We start from the raw sequence: 20,085 nt of genomic DNA, 5'->3' as shown, positions 1-20,085 counted from the left end.
GCTACCCAGTGACAATGAATCACTCTTTACAATGTTAATCCCAGAGACCCAGCTGAATTCTGCTGGCCCAACAGAATATATCCTGCAAGTTTTGGATGATGTGAATGGTGAAAAAGGCAAAACATATCATGGAAACACTGTCAAAGTATCTGTTATGTCTAATACATCTAGTATTACCACTTCCTTTGAAACTGAAAATATTTTACCAGGTAGTAACATTAATCTTCAACTTAACAATAGCAGCCACATGGAGAATGTGCACAATACAAAAGATTTACAAAATAATCAACTTAATGAAGGAAACAATGTACTTGATGAAGATGAAATGCCAGTGGAAGAACAAAAAAAGCCTTCTTTTTTTACCAGTTAAAAGATACTAGGTTCGAGACAGAAAATTAGGTACCTTTAATTCCTAGCAGAACAAATGCAGCTGAAAACTCTGCTCCAAAAACTATACCATGCGCACCATCTGTTGAATATGCTAATATGTCACCTTTAGAGCCAGAACAAAGTAAGTGAGGAAAATAACTCAAATAATTATCACTTTCCTGTTTTGCTGTTTTCAGAACTACAAACAGTCCTAGCCTTTCTGAAAATCATCATCATTATTGTGGTAGAAAATTCTAACAAGTCAATGAACACAAAGCCGTATTTAATTGAATCCATGGAAAAAACTGGAAGACAAGTCAACTAGAGACATTTTACGCAATTATATGAACACTGTTTTGGGGAAAATAGTAAGTCAAAAAGCAAACATGTATTTGGCACTGTAAGAGCAACCAAACGGCACAATTCAGGACATAAACAAGAGAAAGCAGGGAAATGTTAACTGACCAGCGCTCCACTCGATGTTTATGATCTGGAATATACAAGTGCAGATTTCAGTCAATGTACAGTACTCCATTTATGACAACTATAAATGCTGCTGCTGCCTACAGTGTACAACTTGCATTATTTAAAACATTTCTGTGCTCCATTTATTACTGTCCTTGCTTGATAGATAATGTCATTTTTTTCTTTTACCTGTAACTATTAAATTTGATTTTAAATTCACTTAGCTCTTTAGGATTTCTGGTCTCTGTACAAACTGTAAGAGTTTATAAACCGATGAAATTGTTTGGGGGTGGGCGGAGGGGAGAAGAGTAGGCGAGAATGAAATTTGACCCAGTCATGAAAGCAACTGATTCTGGATAGGAAGCCTAGTGATTTATTATTAACCACTAGGTGGAGGTGTTTGATTCAATCATTGCAGAATCACCAAGTAATTAGCTAGTGTAGTTGTGTAAACACCATGGTTTTGTATAAAAAATGGTTTGAGCAAATCCAAGAGACTTTCATCTCTTCATTGTTATTAACTAAAGGTTTTGAAAAATAAATATCTCATTAACATATCAACTTCTAGGATTGGTCTCTTGGGCTAGGCAATATATTATCACTTGGTTTTAGCGATCCTTTTTACAAGAGGAGAGAAATGCATTCCTTTGAGAGCAAGAAACAAAATGAAAAGTAAATATATGTTTATGACAATGACATTTCAGGAATGTACAGAAGAAAAAAAATCTCAGCCTAGGCTGTATTGGGTTAAGACAAGTGGAAAGCATTAAGAAGCCTCAAGTACTGGAAGCAAGGCCAAAAATAAGTCCCAAATAATTGGGCTTATTTTTGGAGGAAGACACTTTAATTGTTCCCCTTTTCCTTCAGAGATACCTTCAGAGATAATCATAAATTCTGAGATTTATTATCTGCCCTTTTCCAGACTAACAACGCATTCCTCACCTATTTACAAAAGACGGAATATTTAATGTAACCATTTTCCAGGAAAATAACTGGAAGTGTTCTTCCTAGCTTCCTTCCTCTCATTTTCATTGCTTTATTCCAATTTTTTCACCTGCTGCTGCTTCAGAGGCAGGGGTAGTTGAATGATAATCTCAGGGCAGTACAGAAGGAAAATTAAGACCTGTGGAGTGACCTGGATCCTCTTTTTAATTACATTATCTTCTTTTAGTGGGTGCTGCTTAGCTGAGGCAGTGCCCAGGGCCAGGGCTGGGATGCTGGGGGTGAGCATTGTTCATTCGCTGTGACTGCTGCCCCCTTGCTCACTGCATCATTGCACCATATCCCACCAGCCTGTGTTTGCAGTGGCTGTTGGCAGCTCTGCTGGGGCTAGCACTGGAGGCGGTGACTGGAGCATGTTGCACAGCAAGGCATGGGGAAGGGCGGGGAGATGAGCAGCACGTCTAACCTACATGCTGTCTTGCCTGGCCTGGGGCCTTGCCAGCCTTGCCTGCCCTGAGGGGGATCCTGATCCTGGGAACCACTCAGGGGGTTGTGATGGGCCAGGGGGAAGTGGCAGCAGAGTCTATGTTTGGGCTGGTGGTCAGAGCAGGGGGGGACATGTGTGGGTAAGAGAGAGGGAGAGAAGATGGCAGGGGGCACGCTGGGCAGAAGTGGGCTTCAGAGCTGGGCCTGGAGTCCACCTGGACTGCTAAAGCAGCCTGTACAGGGAGAGGCTGGCCTGAAAAGGAAAGGGCTTGCCCAGCCAGAGGCAAGCCCAGCCCAGTCCATGAACTCCAGTCAAGGGTTTCCCAGGAAGGGCATGGGGACCACTGCGGCCTGGGCACATGGGGACAGAGAGCAGAACAGCAGGATCTGGCACTGTTCAGAGCCACAAAGCAGCAGCAGCAGGACAGCTGCAGCTGGATCAATGGCCTGGTATGGGGAGTGAAGGGTGGGAGGGAGTGACTGGTGGGGGCTGTGGGTTGGGAGTAAGGGCAACTGCATGGGCAGGGGCAGGTCACCAGCATGCTGAGCACCACAAAGCAGCTGTAGGAACAGTCACAGCTGGACCTGCATCCTGGTGAGCAAAGGGGGCAGGGAGAGCTCTGATCTTCTATGATAAAAAAACCAAAACCAGACAGCTAAATATATAGTATTTAGAATGTATTTTATTATAATGATTGAGGCACTGGTAGGCTTCCAAAGTGCTTTAAAATTGTAAACATGTCAATAAAACATTGTGTGCATCTGATACATATATATATATATATATATATACACACATATATATACACACATATATATACACACACATATATATATATATATACTGGCCTTTCATTTTAATTACAGAAAAATGGAAATTTGGGGGGGTTAATCAGAAAATTTTGGATTTTTAAACAGAGAAAGCCAGGAATCCTGTTTATAAGAGAAACTTATAAAGCTCTGTTACATGCCTAAATGTATCCTTTCCTCTTTCAATCTATCTAGACTTTTCTTTCTCTCTCTCCTCTTTACACACTTTATCAACTTTGCTTCTCTTGGCAGGCTAGCCTACAAGGCTAGGGACACAAGTTACACATAAACTGGTATAAGTGATTTTAAACCAGTTCAAATCTGTAACACAACACAAAATGGCTGAAACTGGTTTAAGATAAACCTGGTTGGATGTAGTATCAGGCATAACTGATTTAGGTTAAATCAGTTTTTTGACTTTCTGTCCCATATCTCCCTCCCTCCCCACAGATTCACGTTAATTCCCAGTCCTTGCCCATCCTGGCATGCTTTGCACCTCCCCTGCAAACCCCCTTCCAGGCTGGGTGGGCTAGTTTTGGCCCAAGTTGTCTCCTTCAGCCTAGCAGGGAAGCATGCTCCAGCACCCCTTGGCTTTTAGCCTGAGCCACTGCAGGCATGTGGCTACATTTCTGGAATCAGAAGTGAATGTCTGTTCACTTGCTCATCCATTCAGTCTATGCAGCTTAGACTAACCTGTGAAGATTGAATCAATTCAGCTGTGGGCTTTTTGACTATCATGCCTCTCTGAAAAAGCTAGTCTGCAAGATGGTTGATCTTCGGTCTAACTTCAGACTAATATAGCTAACTACCTCTCTCTCTTGTTTACTTGTGTGGTCACACCATTTTCTTTCATTTCAATCAGTTTCTGCTGATTTCCTTCCTAGCTGTTTTTTAATCAACCCTTCTGTTTCTTTCTTTTTTCCTTCTCTTATACTTTCTTTTTTGTCTGGCTGGATGCAAAATTAACTAAAACATCTCCTTTTCAAACAATAGAACAGACAAAAATAGGAAGACAAAACATGCAAACAGTGTAGGATTGAAAACAAAAAAGACCCCAGCCATAAAGGAAATGGAGTGAGTAAAAGAAAGGGTGTTATTAGTATCACACACAAATTGTCAGGGCAGGAGATGTATGGCTCATTTAACCAGGCTGCTTCCACTTTGTTACTGTATATGCTTTCAATCTTGTCAGTTGAAATATTAAATCAATTAAGGGTTCATCTGTGAGTCAGACAGAGCACTAAGCATTACCCTAGTACCAGCCACAAGAGGTTCTGTGATCTAGGCACACATTGCTGAGTCTCAGACCCATGGTTGGCAATTTGCTGCTGGACAATGTTAAAAACAAATGCACTGAGCTGGCTCAGCTGCACCTTCAGTGAGTGAAGAAGGGCTAAAGTTCCCAGTCTACTCTCAGTCACCTGTTCTGAAGGGTGATATAAGCAGTGCCCAAGCCCAAGGTTTAGATAGCGCATGCCAACGTGCAAGAGGAGCCCCTACTCTCCTGCATGGGCAGACAGGCCAAGTCATGATTTGGGCTCAAACAAAAAACCCACAAGAGAGCAGTTGATTATAATAGTCATCAGATTTCTTTATGAGGGGGTGTAAATGCTACCTAGACCAGACTCCAGTGGTCCTCAACAGTGGATCATAGTTTCCTTCTGAGATTTATCCTGGAACAAAGATTAGTCTATGTGTCTTCATTTGTAAGAGATTCCTCAAAACAAACAGAAGTTTGCTCTCAGAGCTTTCTGTTCTACCAGTCACAAGAATAATTAAGCTATCTGGGGTATCTTCAGAGGTCACGGAAATAGGAGTTAGCAAATCAAAGCATATCCAGCTGGCCATTTTCTTTCTTAGGCCTTCTGTAAATAAGGCCTTTTACACATGACAAACCTTTGCAATCACGGCTCTGTAGATGAAGGAAGTGGGTGCACTTACCTCAGGACATGCATTCCAGCCCCTCATTAACAATGATGATATGGGCTTGGGAATTGAATACCCTATTGGAGGTCTGATGTGATGGTAGGCCATATCTGCTGCAGCAGCAGCTGCAAATAAGACAATATAATGAAGCTTAATTAATATTCAGGTATCATAAATATTCCTATGCAAACACATTTTATTTTGCTATATGAATAAGTTAGAGTCATGAACAGCTAAAAAAGCTTAAGGATCAAACTGGCAGGTAAAGCCAATGGGTCAAAATATTTTAATGCAACAACTAGTGATTCTGCATATGAATGCACTTCTGCCAAGGTTAAAGCTGGTCGAAGATGATCAGGTTCAGGTGCAGACCATATAAAATAGCCTTTGAAAGAAACATCAATTAACCCTCACCTCATAGATGACATTATAATAAAAGTCCTTCATTATGAGAGAATGACCGAGCATCTTTCAATAATCAACCTAATTAGATACGCTCAAGTTACGGATAAATTGTTACCAGATTCTATCTTCCCATATCCTGACTTCCCAAACAACTTTTAAGTCAACTGTGCTAGGGGTTTCCAAGCATATTTAGAGAAAAAAAGGAGTGCCTTTTTATATGGGCCAGTCACTACTTATTATGATAAAAATATCAGACTATTTTCCTAATTGTGTTTATATATACAGTAATTTAAAAAACATAATTAATCTCCTGAATTCTTTTTAAACAACTATGATATATCAAGTCAAATCATATTCCTCATAGACAGAGCTATACTATAACAACTCCTTTGTTAACTGACACTTTTAAATGATGTATCACCAGGGTCTATGGCATCCGAGGGAGACCAAGAGATTTCCATCTTGCGATTTTAACAAGAATGGTTTAATTTTTTTAACCAGAGCCTATTCTCATTACAGCCTTTGTCACAAGAATAGATTAATTTGAGCCACTGTCTGTGTTGCAATCTTGACCTCTATAACGATGTTTCAGAATATTAATGTCAGTTAAGTATGATATGTAGTGGGAGGCACGAGGAGAGGAGAGCAGGGGCAAAAACATTTTGCTTAGTTTAGATCCCGGTTTAATGTGACTTTGAAAGTATAAGTCAAACATTAATGGTTTTATGCTTTACTTAGATGCTGTGAAAAAGGAATAAACAGAGGTAAAGTTGTTAGTGAAGAATAAATATAACTATCTTTCTATTTACACACTCTATTTCTTTCTCCATAATACAGTCTAGATGGAATCCTAGCTGACTAAAGTCATTGGGAATCTTGCTATTGATTTTAGTGAAGACAGGATTATACCCAAAGTACAGTACTATGTGTGAACATTTGAGTGTATATAATACTGCATATACTCCACTTAGGTCAATGTAACTTTTGAGGTGTTCTTTTCTTCCTAGGGATAGCATGGCTTTCCCATCAGTTATCAAGAACATAGAACTAAAAAGATAAAAAAAGCAACATCCTTTTCATGCTGAACGAAGTGGCAAGAATATGTTTCTGAATTGATTTTTGAAACAGAAAAGTAGTTAGATGGTTCATGAAACTTCCTACTCCAAGATTTGTGCAATACTAGCATGCAGTATTGAACCTTTCAGTATTTTCTTTTGATTGATAAGTGATACCCTTCTATTCTTAAACATAGCACAACCATAAATAATAAGAAGAATTAAGGAATAAAATTACCATTATCATGTAGAATTGTGCTTCAGTTCTTAAATTTATTTATTTACAAGAGATAGGATAAAACAGCTTTATTGAATTTACTGAAAGTCAGTCTTTTTTACTGGGAACTCTGATAATTTTTCGATAACTATAAAATTCCTGCATGACATGGGGTACATTCTCCTTCTAGGTTCATACTGATACACCTGTGACCCCAGCCTTTCAAACTCTCCAGCACAAGTATGCCTAAAGCTGGGATCCTGCCACCACTTGGGCTGGTCTGTGCTATATGTAGCACATGTTGTCAGTCTAAGACCTATGGGAGGCTGAATGACAAGGCTCTGTGGGCCAGATCTAACCCATGGGTCATATCTCTGACACCCTGGACACGTCTACACATGCAATAACGTGCGCTTGCAGCAGCTCAAATAGAAGGGGTGCAAATTTGAGCCTGGGCTTTTTGCTTCAGCGCTAGGCAGGAGCCCCAGGGCCACAACTTAACCACTCATGGTTTGCCCTAAGCTAGATAACTAGCTAGAGACTATAATAGTTGCTGATATTTTATTTTCTAACTGGGCAAAAAAATTACATAGTATAAATGAAAACTGTTTTTCCAAGGACAGAATTTAATTCACTGTCTACTCTTCTTTCAACAAGCAAAAAATCTGCTTAAAATCCATCCAAGAGCCCTTGCAGATATAACACCTCTCCTCTTAGCCACCATACTTTGCACGCCCACCTTCCCATAAAAAAGAAGTTCCCCAAATGTTGAGGAATTTTCCATTTCTGGAATGGTTTCCATTCAGTCCCCAAAGTTCTACCCAAATCTGGAAGCGGCCTGAAGTTCATATAGTCTCCTACAGGGGAAGTCAACTGGGGGTACGCGTACCCGTGGGGGTATTTGGGAAGGCCTTAGGGGTACGCGCGGGCAGGTAGGATGGAGCACCACCGCCTCTCAGGAGTGGGCCCGGGGCAGGGCGAGGGTAGCAACGATGCTCTGTGAGTTGCACATGGCGGTGGCTGCTGCCACCCACTACCCTGCGCTGCCGCTACTCTGCATCCAACCACATGCCCCCTCTCCCCCCCACACACATCTGGCTGCCAGGGTTACACTTACTAAAAAAATTTGAAATCCCCTGGTCTACTATTTTAATGAAGCAAAAAATTATTACAATGACTAAAAAAAATCATAAAGGTGATACCACTGGTTGCAAAGTTACAGTCCTGGAAATGCTGAGTTGTTGGTGCTAGGAAGCCATTCTTTATGGGTACAGTCCTTAGTTACCTAAGAATATGTGCTCGAAGACAATAAATTGAAAATAACTTCATAATTTCAACAGCCTTGAAAGGTAGAAAGCATGTGCTGTTGAAAATTCCTGAAGGTAAAACCAGGTCCTGGAGTCACCTATTTCCATTAAATAGATAGTGCATCCATTTACTGATTGCAGTGTGTTAGTTCTGGTTTTAATTGGATGACAGGCTCCCAACATATTTAGAATTCTAGTCAAATATAGATTATTCAGGTGCTATGTAGCTACTTCTCTGTAGTTCAGAGGTGTAAGTGGTCCTAACGTTAGCCAAGTACCTTACCTGGTTTAAGGTGTGCAAATGGTATTTCACCTGTTAGCAATTCCCAGAGACACAAAGCATAACTGAAAACATCAGCTTTTATCGTATATCTTGTACACTGAGTGAATACCTCAGGGGCCATCCAGCGTAGGTTCTGTACATCAAGAAAACATCAATAATGCATTAACAAAGTGTTTTGTTCCTTTGCTGGGGATCATGTCTTTTTCTCTACTTTTGCATTTGCTTTATTTCATTTTCTGCAATAAGCTAATGGGTAAAGCTGTTAAAACAAATATTCACTGTAGCATATAAAATTCATGGAGTAAATCACAACATGGTATATTGTGTCTTCAGCATTAGGATGACCTTCACCTTGCCTGTATAAAAGCAAAGTAAGCTGTCTTTATCTAAGAGAAGAGTTGCACAGAGCATACTCTATAAGCTGAAATCTAAATACCCACCCTGAGAGCACGCAACAGAGCTTTAGCATATCTAATTCCAGTTATAGCTGCTAAAATCTGTAGGGTAGAATAATGGCAGTGGCAATTACGTGTGTGTAGGGAGGTTGTTTTCTGTCCTGAACTACCAATGCATTCTGCAGAAGCCTACATAAGTAGCTGCTTCACAAACAAACAGCAACCCACTGGTTTAGAAGTGGGTGGTCTTACTCTGGTCCTTTGCATATACTGTCAGAACCAAATGGACATCAAAACTGAAGCACTTCTGCTCATATAGTTTTTTCACATTACTGTTTTTAATAGGGTGATTTCAAAACCCCATTGCTAATGCTATAATATAGTCCATGGTAACTGATTCTGACTCAGCAGTGTATCACAACCTTTGTGTAACAGGTGGAAAAGGTACAGGCTACATTTTGTAAAGGTATTTGTGAACTTTGGGTATAGTTTTTAAACAACTGAAACTACATGAGCATATGGAAAAGAGCAGGAAACAAACCCCAGGTTGTTTTGTCATATTGTCTTCATCCAAGGACTGCAAAAATCTTGATTCTGAGAGAAAAAAAAGTAAGTTCCACATAAAAACACTCTGCAGACAGACCCCATTTTGCAGAAGCAATAGTGGAAATCCAAAACTTTTATAAACAACTACAATGGCCTATTCTTAAATGAGGGTGCATGAAGGCATTCCAGATACAATGGGACTACCTAAATCAGTGAGCAAGATTCCTGGATGGTAGCAACTGGCTAATAATTCCCATTAACTTGAGTAATGAATAACACCAACTAAGGATTTGTATTTGTAAACAACATAAAATAATTTGTTTTTAGTACATACTGCTTTCCAGAATGTAACCTAGGAAAGCAGGTAACTTAACTTGCAGTGTGTCTGAGTCAACTGAAAGGCCCTTCACAGATACTATCACACCAGCATCTTCCTCTTTTAAATTGATGCTTACAGGCTTCAGCTCTTTTTGACTGTATGACATAGCGACAAAAATAATGTTATGAGTCCTAAGGTGGCTAGGACTTTGTAGATCAAAATCAGCTGCTTAAGCTCTACACAGACATCAACAGGCAAGTAATGAAGATCTGTGCCCCCAGAAAGTAAAGCCATGGCATTGTCCGCTAGCTTCAGATGCTTACAGTGTAACTTGGCCTGATTTTGAAGTAATAGGTTCATTAAGAAACAGCCACATTTTACTCCCCAAATAAAGATAGCTGTTAGAGGACGATATGATAACAGCTTGGTTCCAATACCACCCCCAAACTGCGAATGCCAGTAACAAAAGATGAAGACCCATCCTCAATTGGAAAGACAGCTATAGCCCTTGCTGAGCTTTTGGCTGTAGATGTGTTGGTCTAAGGCCATAGGCAGGCAAGGTTCTTTGGTTAGATGTGGTATATTTTATTAGACCACCTGAGTAGTTGGAAAAAGGTCTTAGCAAGCTTTTGGGTGCAGTCACCCTTCATCAGGCATGGGGAGTCTCTGCTGGCCAAGGAAGCTTCTCTCATTCCTTGGAGTCTCAGACCAGCGGAGACTTCCTAGGCCTGATGAAGGGTGACTGCGCCTGAAAGCTTGCTATAAGAACTTTTTCCCCAACTACTCAGTTGGTTTAATAAAAGATATCACTTCTAACCAAAGAAACTTGCCTAGCTATAACCCCTGAAATGTTCCCATGTGCTTCCCCCATCCTCCCAGAAAACAATTCATTTTTATCTGAATTGAGACTCAGCCATTTGAACGCTATCCAGCTTGTATTTCAGCCTCAGATGCTAAGTATTCAACAGCACTAGGTGGGTTAGATGAGATGTGAAGTCCAGGGGTATTAGCATCTTGAAAACACCTTGCCTTCTTGTTTGTCTGCCGAATGACCTCATATATATCATGAATATGAGAAAAACTGCAATAGGGAATCCTGAAGAACCCCAAAGTGTCTTTTCCAGAGCCATTCTCAAGAAAATAATGAAGCAAAGGGCACTCTCAACTGGTCTGACAACTAGTCTGGCATCACAGAAAACAGCTGTAGTTTTAGAGAAACTGATAACATTTTTCAAGTTAATCAGCAAATCTCACCTCCAAAGTCAGCAACAACAGCATGACCATCCTCATAGAGAAGAATATTGTGACTGGAAAAAATATAAAAAAGCCCCAACGATTAGCATAGGTTAACGTGATAGTTTTGTGAAATACAGTTTAAAGTTCCGACTTGCACCTTAATTCCCCTTCTCTAAACAGAGGTCTGTCAGCAGAGAAGGCACCTTCAGCAAGGCCTCACATTTATTACCACAGAGTATACCTATCTGCTCAGAAGGCAGAAAAGGCAAACCCGAAAGTTTTGTAAATCAAAATGTCAGAGTCATTTTCTAATTAGAATTAGAACAAATACATTTTCTAATTAATAGTAGATCAAATATAACAGGTTTATTAATTATGTGCACAGCCTTACCAAGATGAAGTAAAGTAGGTGACATTTGAAGATGAACTCAGTCACAGGCTTTAAATAAAATTATAAGGTCTGATTCTCTTCTTTATTACACCAGATTTATACTAGTGTAATTCCACTGAATTAACCCTTAATTTACATAGGTGTAAGAGAAAGAAGTCTGTAGAGCTTAAATGTAATGAGGCAACCGCCAGGAGCTACAGGAACCTCATAAGGATGTGCAAAAATAAATACTTTCTTGAAAACATTTTGAATGGAATTTGGAAAGGTTCTTTTCCTTTTCCTCCCTGGAGGCCTTATTTAATTTTGCTCAGAATAACATCCTGCATTGCTTCAGTTTTCATCCTCTCAAAATAAAAAAGCACATCAAATTAACATCGCTCATCAAGAATTTTGGTCATTGTGATGCTGTCTCAGGAGGCGGAAAAATTGGAGAACTCAAACGTACTCCCATTTCTGTTTTAGGGTATCTGGTATGCAGTGGCCACAAATGAATTACAGTGGAAGCGTCACTCATACAAGACACAACCTACCTTCTTCCTTAGCTTCGATTTTTCGTAAACTGTATTCTGTTTGTCACCAAATTGTTTTAAAATAATTTTTCTACTGGTTTAAATGTTTAGATTTAGGGTCCTTCTTTAATAATACACATGATGTGCAGCACAGGTGTAACAAGCAATTTCTGTATTTTGGGTGGTAGTGGGAGCCAGGGCAGTGGTGACTCTGAGCCAGAAGTGGTAGCAGTAAATGGATTTGCCCTCTATAAATCTTCATTCAAAGCTCATGCATTTTACTACTGATGTGCACTTCACAGTTCTGTCCGGTTTATGCTGGTTAAACAACCTCAGTACAATTTACAGAAGGAAATGAGTGAAATCCGAGTCCCAGTGAAGTTAAGGGGAGTTTTGCCTGTTTACTCTAGTAGGGCCCGATTCACACTGCTCTCCATCCTTGCAGGTTTATGATGGATTATGCTGTCTCAGAGAATTGCCAAAGTGTAGGACAATGTGTCAGCAGGGGTCTAAAGACACAATATGCTAAGGCACATGCCCCTGCAGTCATTTGTATTTTAAAGAAAGAAAGGAAGGATAATTTATTAAGACTTCTTTGATATAAAGGAACATGTCCACATTTGGTGAAAATCAGTATCATTTCATTACATTCAATGCATTTCTCAGCACTTAGTGAGTTCCTTTTGTTTAATGTTATGAGCAATTAAAGAAATGTTCCTGGTCACTCATTGACTTTCATGTGATTGCATGTATGAATATTCATAGTAGACACCACAATGCTAGAAGACTGGAGGGAATGGGATAAGTACACTAAGTATACTCTACTGAGTATAGCAGGAAGATAAACTTATCAAAGCCATTTAAAGGCCAGACTTTTAAAGGCATTTAGTTAAAGGCAGATGTCATGTGGAAAGGAGTTGGTCTAAATAAGAGTTAGAAGCATTCTCACAGGATTGCTAGATGCATGTTGAGTGATGGAATAGTTTTAAAAATACATTTGTTAGCCCATTTGGTTTCTGTGGTACCCTGTTTCTTCAGTCAGTTTTGAAAATTTTATCTTAGGCATTTAAAACTTGGAGACACAACAGCTCATGTGCTAGCATTCAAAGTAGGACATCAGGGTTCTAATTCCATCAATATATTGATTTATCGGACGGACTTAGACAATCATGTGGCCGCTCTGTGTGTTAGATTTTAATCTGTAAAATGGAGCTTAAGTTTACTATGCTTTTGTAACCTGGGCGGTACTCCAAGAGTTACCCCCTCTGCAACTCAAGGGATCAAAGCAGCTGCACAAGCGCTGTGGGAGGTGTAGGGACCCTCCTCCCCTTATAGACCAGAGCCAGACCACCAGTGGGGACTTAACCATATACCTTTTAATGAGAGAACAATACTGGGAACATAACCAGTATAAACCAGGGGGTATAGGGGACACTACAATGCCCCGAGGGGCAGGATTCAACATAGTCTAGACACTTACAATTATAGACATATTCATCCAGTTGACAAAAGACAAGGTGAACCAAAATGTAAAACAGAAACAGCAGAACAAGCAATACTGGTGGGTGAAATATAAAAGGCACAAAATACAAGATGTCAAGGAAAACAGGGCCTAGGTACCTGGGAGAACACAATGGCCCCTTTCCACTGCAAGAGGAATTTCTCCCTGGTAGCTCGCTCGCTCACTCCAGGTCACCCAAGCTTGGACTTGAACTCAGATCTCCTACTGCTAGGGGTCTTGACCTTCCAGGAGCTCCAGCCTCATGTCAGCCCAACCTCTGATTGGAGGAGTTGGAAGCAGAGCTGGGAGCCTCTCAGGTCACTATTCAGATCCTTGCTGGAGCTGGGGAGCCTCTCCTGCTGGCCACAGCCTCTCGTAGGGGATCCTGGAGCCCAGCGGGGAGCCTCTCCTGCTAGCCACATGCCACGCTGCTGAGGACCCCAGTGCTGCCTGCAGGTCCCACTCCTTCAGGCTCTTTTGGGGCAACTGCTCCCACCCCACTGGCTCAGCTCTTGCCAGCTCTTTGAAGCTCCTTCCTTGTGGTCCCTCACTGGTCTCTCCTGAGTCAGCCGCGCTGTCCCTTTTATCCCCCTCCTGACCCAAGGGACCAACCAGGGGACATGGAGGGTGAGTCTTTGGAGCCTGATTGGTGAGGAAAGGGAATCCCAAGTCCTCCAATCATCTTTTGACCTTTCAAAACCCCTGGGCTAAGTCACTGCCAGCTAGCCCATCACACTTTGAAAACTGCTTTGCAGATTCCTCATAAAAAGTAAAATGAAAGAGTCAGTGTTTCTCCATCCATGATGGGAGAAAAGAGAGAAGATTACTGGAAGTAAAGGACTGGAAGTTAAGAGTGCAAAGAGGCATCAGACAAATATTGTGTAGGCAGAGACTTAAGGCATTTATACTCATACTTTTTTTAACCGCAGTGTGACAGAGATCCCTTGCTTCGGAGCAGACTTGATTAATTGAGTCTGATCCACATGTGAGCTGAGGCAAGCTGCACTGCACCATGTGCAGTTGTGTAAGTAGTGAAATGCACGTCAGTGTGCAGAAAATGGCAGCGGTGCACTTTTGAACTAAAGCACCTCTGAGGTATTTTAGTTCAAAAGCATGCTGCCACCATTTTCTCAGGACTGATGTGCATTTTGCCACTTATACAATTGCATGTGTCACAGCACTGGGCACTTTTGAAAGTCCCTGGCACTGAGACTCATGCATGTGTAAAAATGCCCTTAGATTTAGACTTGTTCCCAGTGAAGATAATGGAAAAACTCCCCTGAATTTTGAGAACAGGGTCATAGTCTTAGTTTGTAAGAATCAGTATTTACATTATGGCCTTGAACTCTCCCCTTAATCAAAGCAGTTACATTTCATCTTCAATAAGGGTAAAGCAAACCGTGGAAGAAAAATTACATTTCCATTACTTTTCAAATGAAAAGACAAACTTCTGGGTTTCACTGATGTATGAAGCTTCTCTCACAACTCTAACAAAAGGCACCAACACTAGCTTATTTTTGGAGCAACATGGGCATGTCTACATGAGATGCATTAATGCACAGTAACCTAATTGAATGCACATTAAGGGCTCATGTCTACACATGCATGCCTGTAATGTGCATTAAAAATGGTGAATTTAGGCTAATCATGCCTAAATTTGATAAAACACATTAATGCACATGTAGATGCAACCTGGCACTAACAGCTGGGTCTGTCCAGCTACTAGGGGCTGGCCTAAGCCCAACCCCAGGGCTCCTGAATGGCTGCCTCTCCTTCCCCAGGGCTGGGCTGCTCTCTGGAAGCCCCTAGCTGCAGGCTGTAAAGCCAGCGGCCATTTTGTGCCCTGGGACACACATCCAGTGAGTCTGGATGAGATAGCTGACCTGTCCAGGAGCCCAGCAGGCACCATGTGTCCCCCCAAACAAGCCTCTCCCCCTCTAGAGCTGCTTCGTGGCCACAGGTGAGTGTTGAAAAGGGTTGCAGCTTTCTGCGCCCCTTGCGCAGCCTTGAGATCCTCCCAGAGCTGCTGCCTGGCTGTCTCAACCCAGCTATTCACCCCCAGCTGTCTCCTGTGCTTGCAGGTCCTGTGGTGAAGTGCCTCTGCCGTGTGGCACCCAGTCCGTGGCTGTGCCCCTGCGCTGAGCACTGTAGGCAGCTGTCCAGGGCTGGCCACATAGGGACAGACATGCAGGGGCCCAGAGAGCTGGCATGGGATGACCATGTCATCATCCTCCTCCTCACTGAGCCCTGGCCATGCCTGCATGCGTATGCCCATGCTGATTACCAGGGCCCCCAACTCGACCTGGGAGGAGGTGTGTGACCTCGTGGCACTTTGGGGCTGTGCCAATGTGCAGAGACAATTTGCTTGGGGTGGGCACTCGCACACCCACATTTACAAGGCCCTGTCGAGTGGGATGCAGAAGCAAGGGCACTCTTAGTTAGTGTAGCAGTGCTCCATAAAAGTCAAGGTCTTGTGGGCATTGTGTATGGCTGTGACTTCAATCATCAATCCGATCATGCCCAAAAGTATATGCCCTTTATGCAAGAGCTGACCTCCATTTTGGCACTCTGGATGGCAAAATGCACCTCTGTGAGTGCCACCTGGCTGAGTCCCTGCCCTGCCCTAATGCTTCTGGTGACACATCACCAGAGGAGGGGACCTCAGGCCTTCAGCACCCCACCCCATCCTCCTCCCTGGCCACTGCATCCACTGGCAGTCTGGGGAGCCCTGTCCAGTGGCTGCTTTGCCCTCAGCACAGCCCCAGACCCTCACATGAAGAGCAACCAGCCATGCCACCTCCAGTCACCAACAGCACCAGATCCTCCTCAGGGGAGGGTCCTCTGCCTGGCGCCGGCCCACTGTGCATCACTGGCCATGGACACTGGGCGCAGCCAGATGGCATCTCTGATGGGGTGGCCTGTGCTAAGCCACCAGATTTGCCAGCTCTGGACACATGGTAAGTCACCCACTTGTGGGAGGGCCCTCCCAGTCCCCACCTCTGCCCCTGCCCCTGGCCCCTGTTCCCACTGCCTGCCTGGCCCACCTGCGGTCTCCTAGCTCCAGATTCCTCTCCATAGCAGACAGATGGGACACAGTTCATAGCTTTATTGAGTAGCCCATGTCCCTTCAGCTGGGCAGACATGGGCCTCTTATGCTGAGGAAGAAATTGGTGATGGTGGTGATGTCTTCCTCAGCAGTGGTGGGCAAGGATGCATAGCACTGTGACAGGTAGCCCTCCAGGTGGTGGCAGAGGTTGTTTGACAGCTTGGTCTTGTACCCCACACTTTTATAGCTCAGAGCCCTGAACCAGGGACCCAGATGTACCCAGGGCACCAGGAGGATCAGCAGCAGTAGGGTGGGTATAGTAGCTTGTACAAACCTCTCAGCCTATACAAACAGATCGTGCACTGCCCAGGGTACACGCAGCATGGGAACACTCAGGAAGCAGTGGAAGTGTGGGGTAGGGGGGAGTGGGCAGCCCCAGGGCACCTCCCTGGCTGGAGAGGCCCCCTGTGGAGAGGGCAGGGGTGCAGCCAGCCCCTCACCCCAGTTGTCTGGAAGCCCTGCATGCCCCAAGTCCAGGTGCTGTGGGCTGGGCAGCAGTGCAGCAGGGTGGTTGGCCTCCAGGGAGGCCTTGAGCTGGAACTGCGGGAGCAGGTACTGCTACCATCCTAGTCTGGCCTGTCCTAGGAAGGGGGTGGGGGAGGCAGGCCTCCTGTGGCCAGCACCCAGCAAGCTGCCTGCTCCAGGGGAGCAAGAGGGGATGGGGGACTTAACCAGCAGCTCCCAGGGCCCAGGCCTTCCTAGCTGATTAGGGACAACATTAGCTGCAGGATTTTCTGGTAGCAAAAAAAATAAAATAAAAAAAACCTCTGGAAAAAGAAGTGGCACAGGGCATGGGAAAATATGTTTTCCGTGTGTGCTGGAACAAACAGAGTTTTGGTCCTCCAATGAGATGCTATGGCTGCTGGCCAGAGCATCTCCGCTTTTCCGTTTATGCCCCAGCTGCTCCAGCAGGCTGGGAGCCAGGAGGAGCTGGGCAAGGGCAAACTGCCCAAAGTGGGACACAGTGTCCTGCAACAAAGCACACATGCAGGGGAGTGCCCTATGGCACAAATTTGTGCTGCTATTATTTGTGCCACTGCAGACACCACACCCCTGCACATCTGGACGTGGTTTATGGATTAAATGTAGCACTTAGATACTATAGTGGTACTGGATTAAATTAAATTAGATTAGATTCAATTCATCTTTATATAACAGACAGGCAGACATAGTATAAGCAGACTTTCCCTTTCTCTTAACTCTGATCTCAGGTTTCTGGGTAACAAGATGCAGGTGCTGTGCATGTTAATTTAAAGGCACCATGGGATCTTATCCTCAGTCCCATTAATTACACCTCCTGCCATGCCACATGTGCATGCCAGAAGAGTAATTTTGGGACTGCAGATCAGATCCCAGTGTCACCCTTTCTGCATTCCTGCATCAGCAAGTTGAAAGCTGGGTGTCTGCAGCTCCAGGGCCTGGGCCTTGGCTTTGGGATCACACCAGTCTTTTGAACTGGCTTCAGTGTGGTCCAGCAATCAGCTCATGTCAGCTCTGGTCCCAGACTTGTCAAACATTCATTTAAAGTGCCAGACAAACCAACCATAAAAATATTCCTACATCAGTGGTGGTTAATCTTTTGGCCCTGTGGTCTGGATAAGTGTTGTAGGGTTTGTCCGTGGGCCAGATCCAACCCCAAATACCAGGATCAGGCCCCACACTGCCTCCACCCAGCCCTGTGCTATGCTAATCAATGCTGGGCCACATGAATCCACCCCAAGTAGTTCCATTTGGTCTTGTACCAGCCCGATCAGCCCTGCACCATACCAATTGGACCTGTGTGATCTTGCACCCCATCCCACACCAAGCCAACTGGCCTCACACACTCAATCTAGTGTGCAGGGCCATGCTATCTGGCTTGAAGGACTCCTTTTGGGTCCAGAAATTTGACATCAGGGAAGTTGCAATTAGCTGCCACTGCTCCCTCATAGTTTCATAGTTTCTAGGGTCAGAAGGGACCTGAGCAGATCATCGAGTCCAATCCCTTGCGATGGCAGGAAAGACTACTGGGGTCAAATGACCCCAATAAGGTGTACATCCAGCCTCCTCTTAAGGACTCCCAGGGTAAGAGCCAGCACCACTTCTCTTGGAAGTTGGTTCCAGATCCTAGCCGCCCTGACCATGAAGTAGTGCCTCCTGATATCTAGCCTAAAATCATCAGATCTTCAGGCCCATGGGGAGTTCTGTGGACTGATTAACATGACTTCACGGGTTGGATCTGGCTTGCACACTGGGGGTTGAGCACCTCAGTTCTACATTATATGTGGAACATTTTTATGGCTGGTTTTGCATTTTATGGCATCTTAAATTAGGTAAATGTGTAGCACCCTTGCCATTTATGCTATGATTAATTAATGATGTAATTAATGATTAATGTTTTAATCATGGCATAAAATGTAGTGTATAAAGAGAAGCTTAATGAAAATGTGGTATTTCTTTTAAAATGTCTGCTTCTGCCATTATCAGGGCTTACTACCAAGTATTCATAGATGTGGTATCCCATCACACAGTTTCTTCAATCCCAGAAGCACTACCAACAAAAGACACTTAAAATCTGTCTTCCATACTGAGAAAATTATGTATCCAATGAAGTGGGAGCACTTTGTGATGCACCACTGAAAGTGATTAACCTGCATGATTAGAGAGGCATAGCCAAAGGCATGTCTGGAAGCTTTCCAAGGGTTAAATAAACTGAGGTAATTAGACTTCATTTTTAATCTCATCACATCATTAAAGCCATTAGTTTACAAACACATCTGCCTGATGTAAAATCACTCAAATAATTAAAAGCCACACAATATATGGAAGCTGGCTGTTAGAAGCTTTGTAATAATACTCTGCTCCAAAGTACAGGAGAATCAGGATTCAGGGTGACACAGAATATTTTGAGGTCTGCCCTAACACAGCTCAATGGCATCGAAGAAATTATATGCTTTGTGCTGGTTTCTCCATGAGTACTACAGTGTAAGTATGGTCATAAAACTGCAGATGCAAGGAAAGGAAAGGGAGGAAAATAGTGCTGTTCAGAATGAAAGGGTGGAAACTCTTTAACACCCTCTATCATTCACTGTTTGGCTAGATAAGCATGGGACAATCTCTGCCTCAAAGTCTGAGTTATTTATTAAAACTCATTAGCTGTACTGACATATGTAAAAAGTTTAATTTCAGTAAAATCTTTGAAACCATGGCAACTAGAAACTGCAATAAAGATAAAGGATTGCAGAACCAAGGCTTTACCTAAGACTTTCAGCAGAGGTATATCTGAAGGCTTAATGCTAAAGCTACTAGATTTGTCCCATAACCACCGGGACTGAAGAGGTGCATTATGAGATTTGTATTGTGGTTAAACCCCATTTATTGAGGGTAATGTTAAGAAAATGCTGTTCTTTGACATGCTACTTGTTCAAAGCCTAAGAATACAATGAGGGATAATGGTGATGTCTGTGAATAAATCTAACCATGCACACACATCCCAGTGATAAAGGGATTCCTACACATAAACTCCCAAGAATCAACAAAACAGCTACAAAGCAAGTTTCTATGTATGGTTATAAATATTTCTTATCTGCTTTATATGAATGTCATCTCCCAAGCCACGAAGCAAAGCAGAGCAGTTTTGACACTACAGCGATGCAAGAGATGATGTTCTGATTAGATAAGAACCAAATGGGCGTTTATTTTACATTTTCTCTTCAAATAAAGGAAAAAAGAGAAAAGAATGATTTCTGATTTTGGGGGACAATTCAGTGTGGGAATAGCAAAGGGGTTAACTGGTATATAAGGTGGGTGCATTAGTCATTTATCTCTAGAGACGTTG

At 43.0% G+C, this 20,085-nt stretch overlaps 1 protein-coding gene across 2 annotated transcripts in view; it reads right to left on the bottom strand.

Annotated features, from left to right (window-relative positions):
• Nucleotides 1-20,085, bottom strand: part of LOC109307593 (serine/threonine-protein kinase TNNI3K) — a 207,412-nt gene that overhangs the window by 51,562 nt on the left and 135,765 nt on the right. For both annotated transcript variants that reach the window (XM_019531624.1, XM_019531625.1), the window contains 4 exons: nt 10,780-10,832; nt 9,202-9,254; nt 8,266-8,398; nt 5,014-5,123 (listed from right to left, as the gene is read on the bottom strand). In XM_019531624.1, coding sequence (XP_019387169.1) covers nt 5,014-5,123; nt 8,266-8,398; nt 9,202-9,254; nt 10,780-10,832 — 349 coding nt within the window. The remainder of the gene's footprint in view (nt 1-5,013; nt 5,124-8,265; nt 8,399-9,201; nt 9,255-10,779; nt 10,833-20,085) is intronic.

This window comes from Crocodylus porosus, unplaced genomic scaffold (assembly GCF_001723895.1).
Source record: "Crocodylus porosus isolate Cpor-Errol unplaced genomic scaffold, CroPor_comp1, whole genome shotgun sequence".
Taxonomy (NCBI): Eukaryota; Metazoa; Chordata; order Crocodylia; family Crocodylidae; genus Crocodylus; species Crocodylus porosus.
Note: the sequence above shows the minus strand (reverse complement) of the source record. Positions and strands in the feature narration are given on the sequence as shown.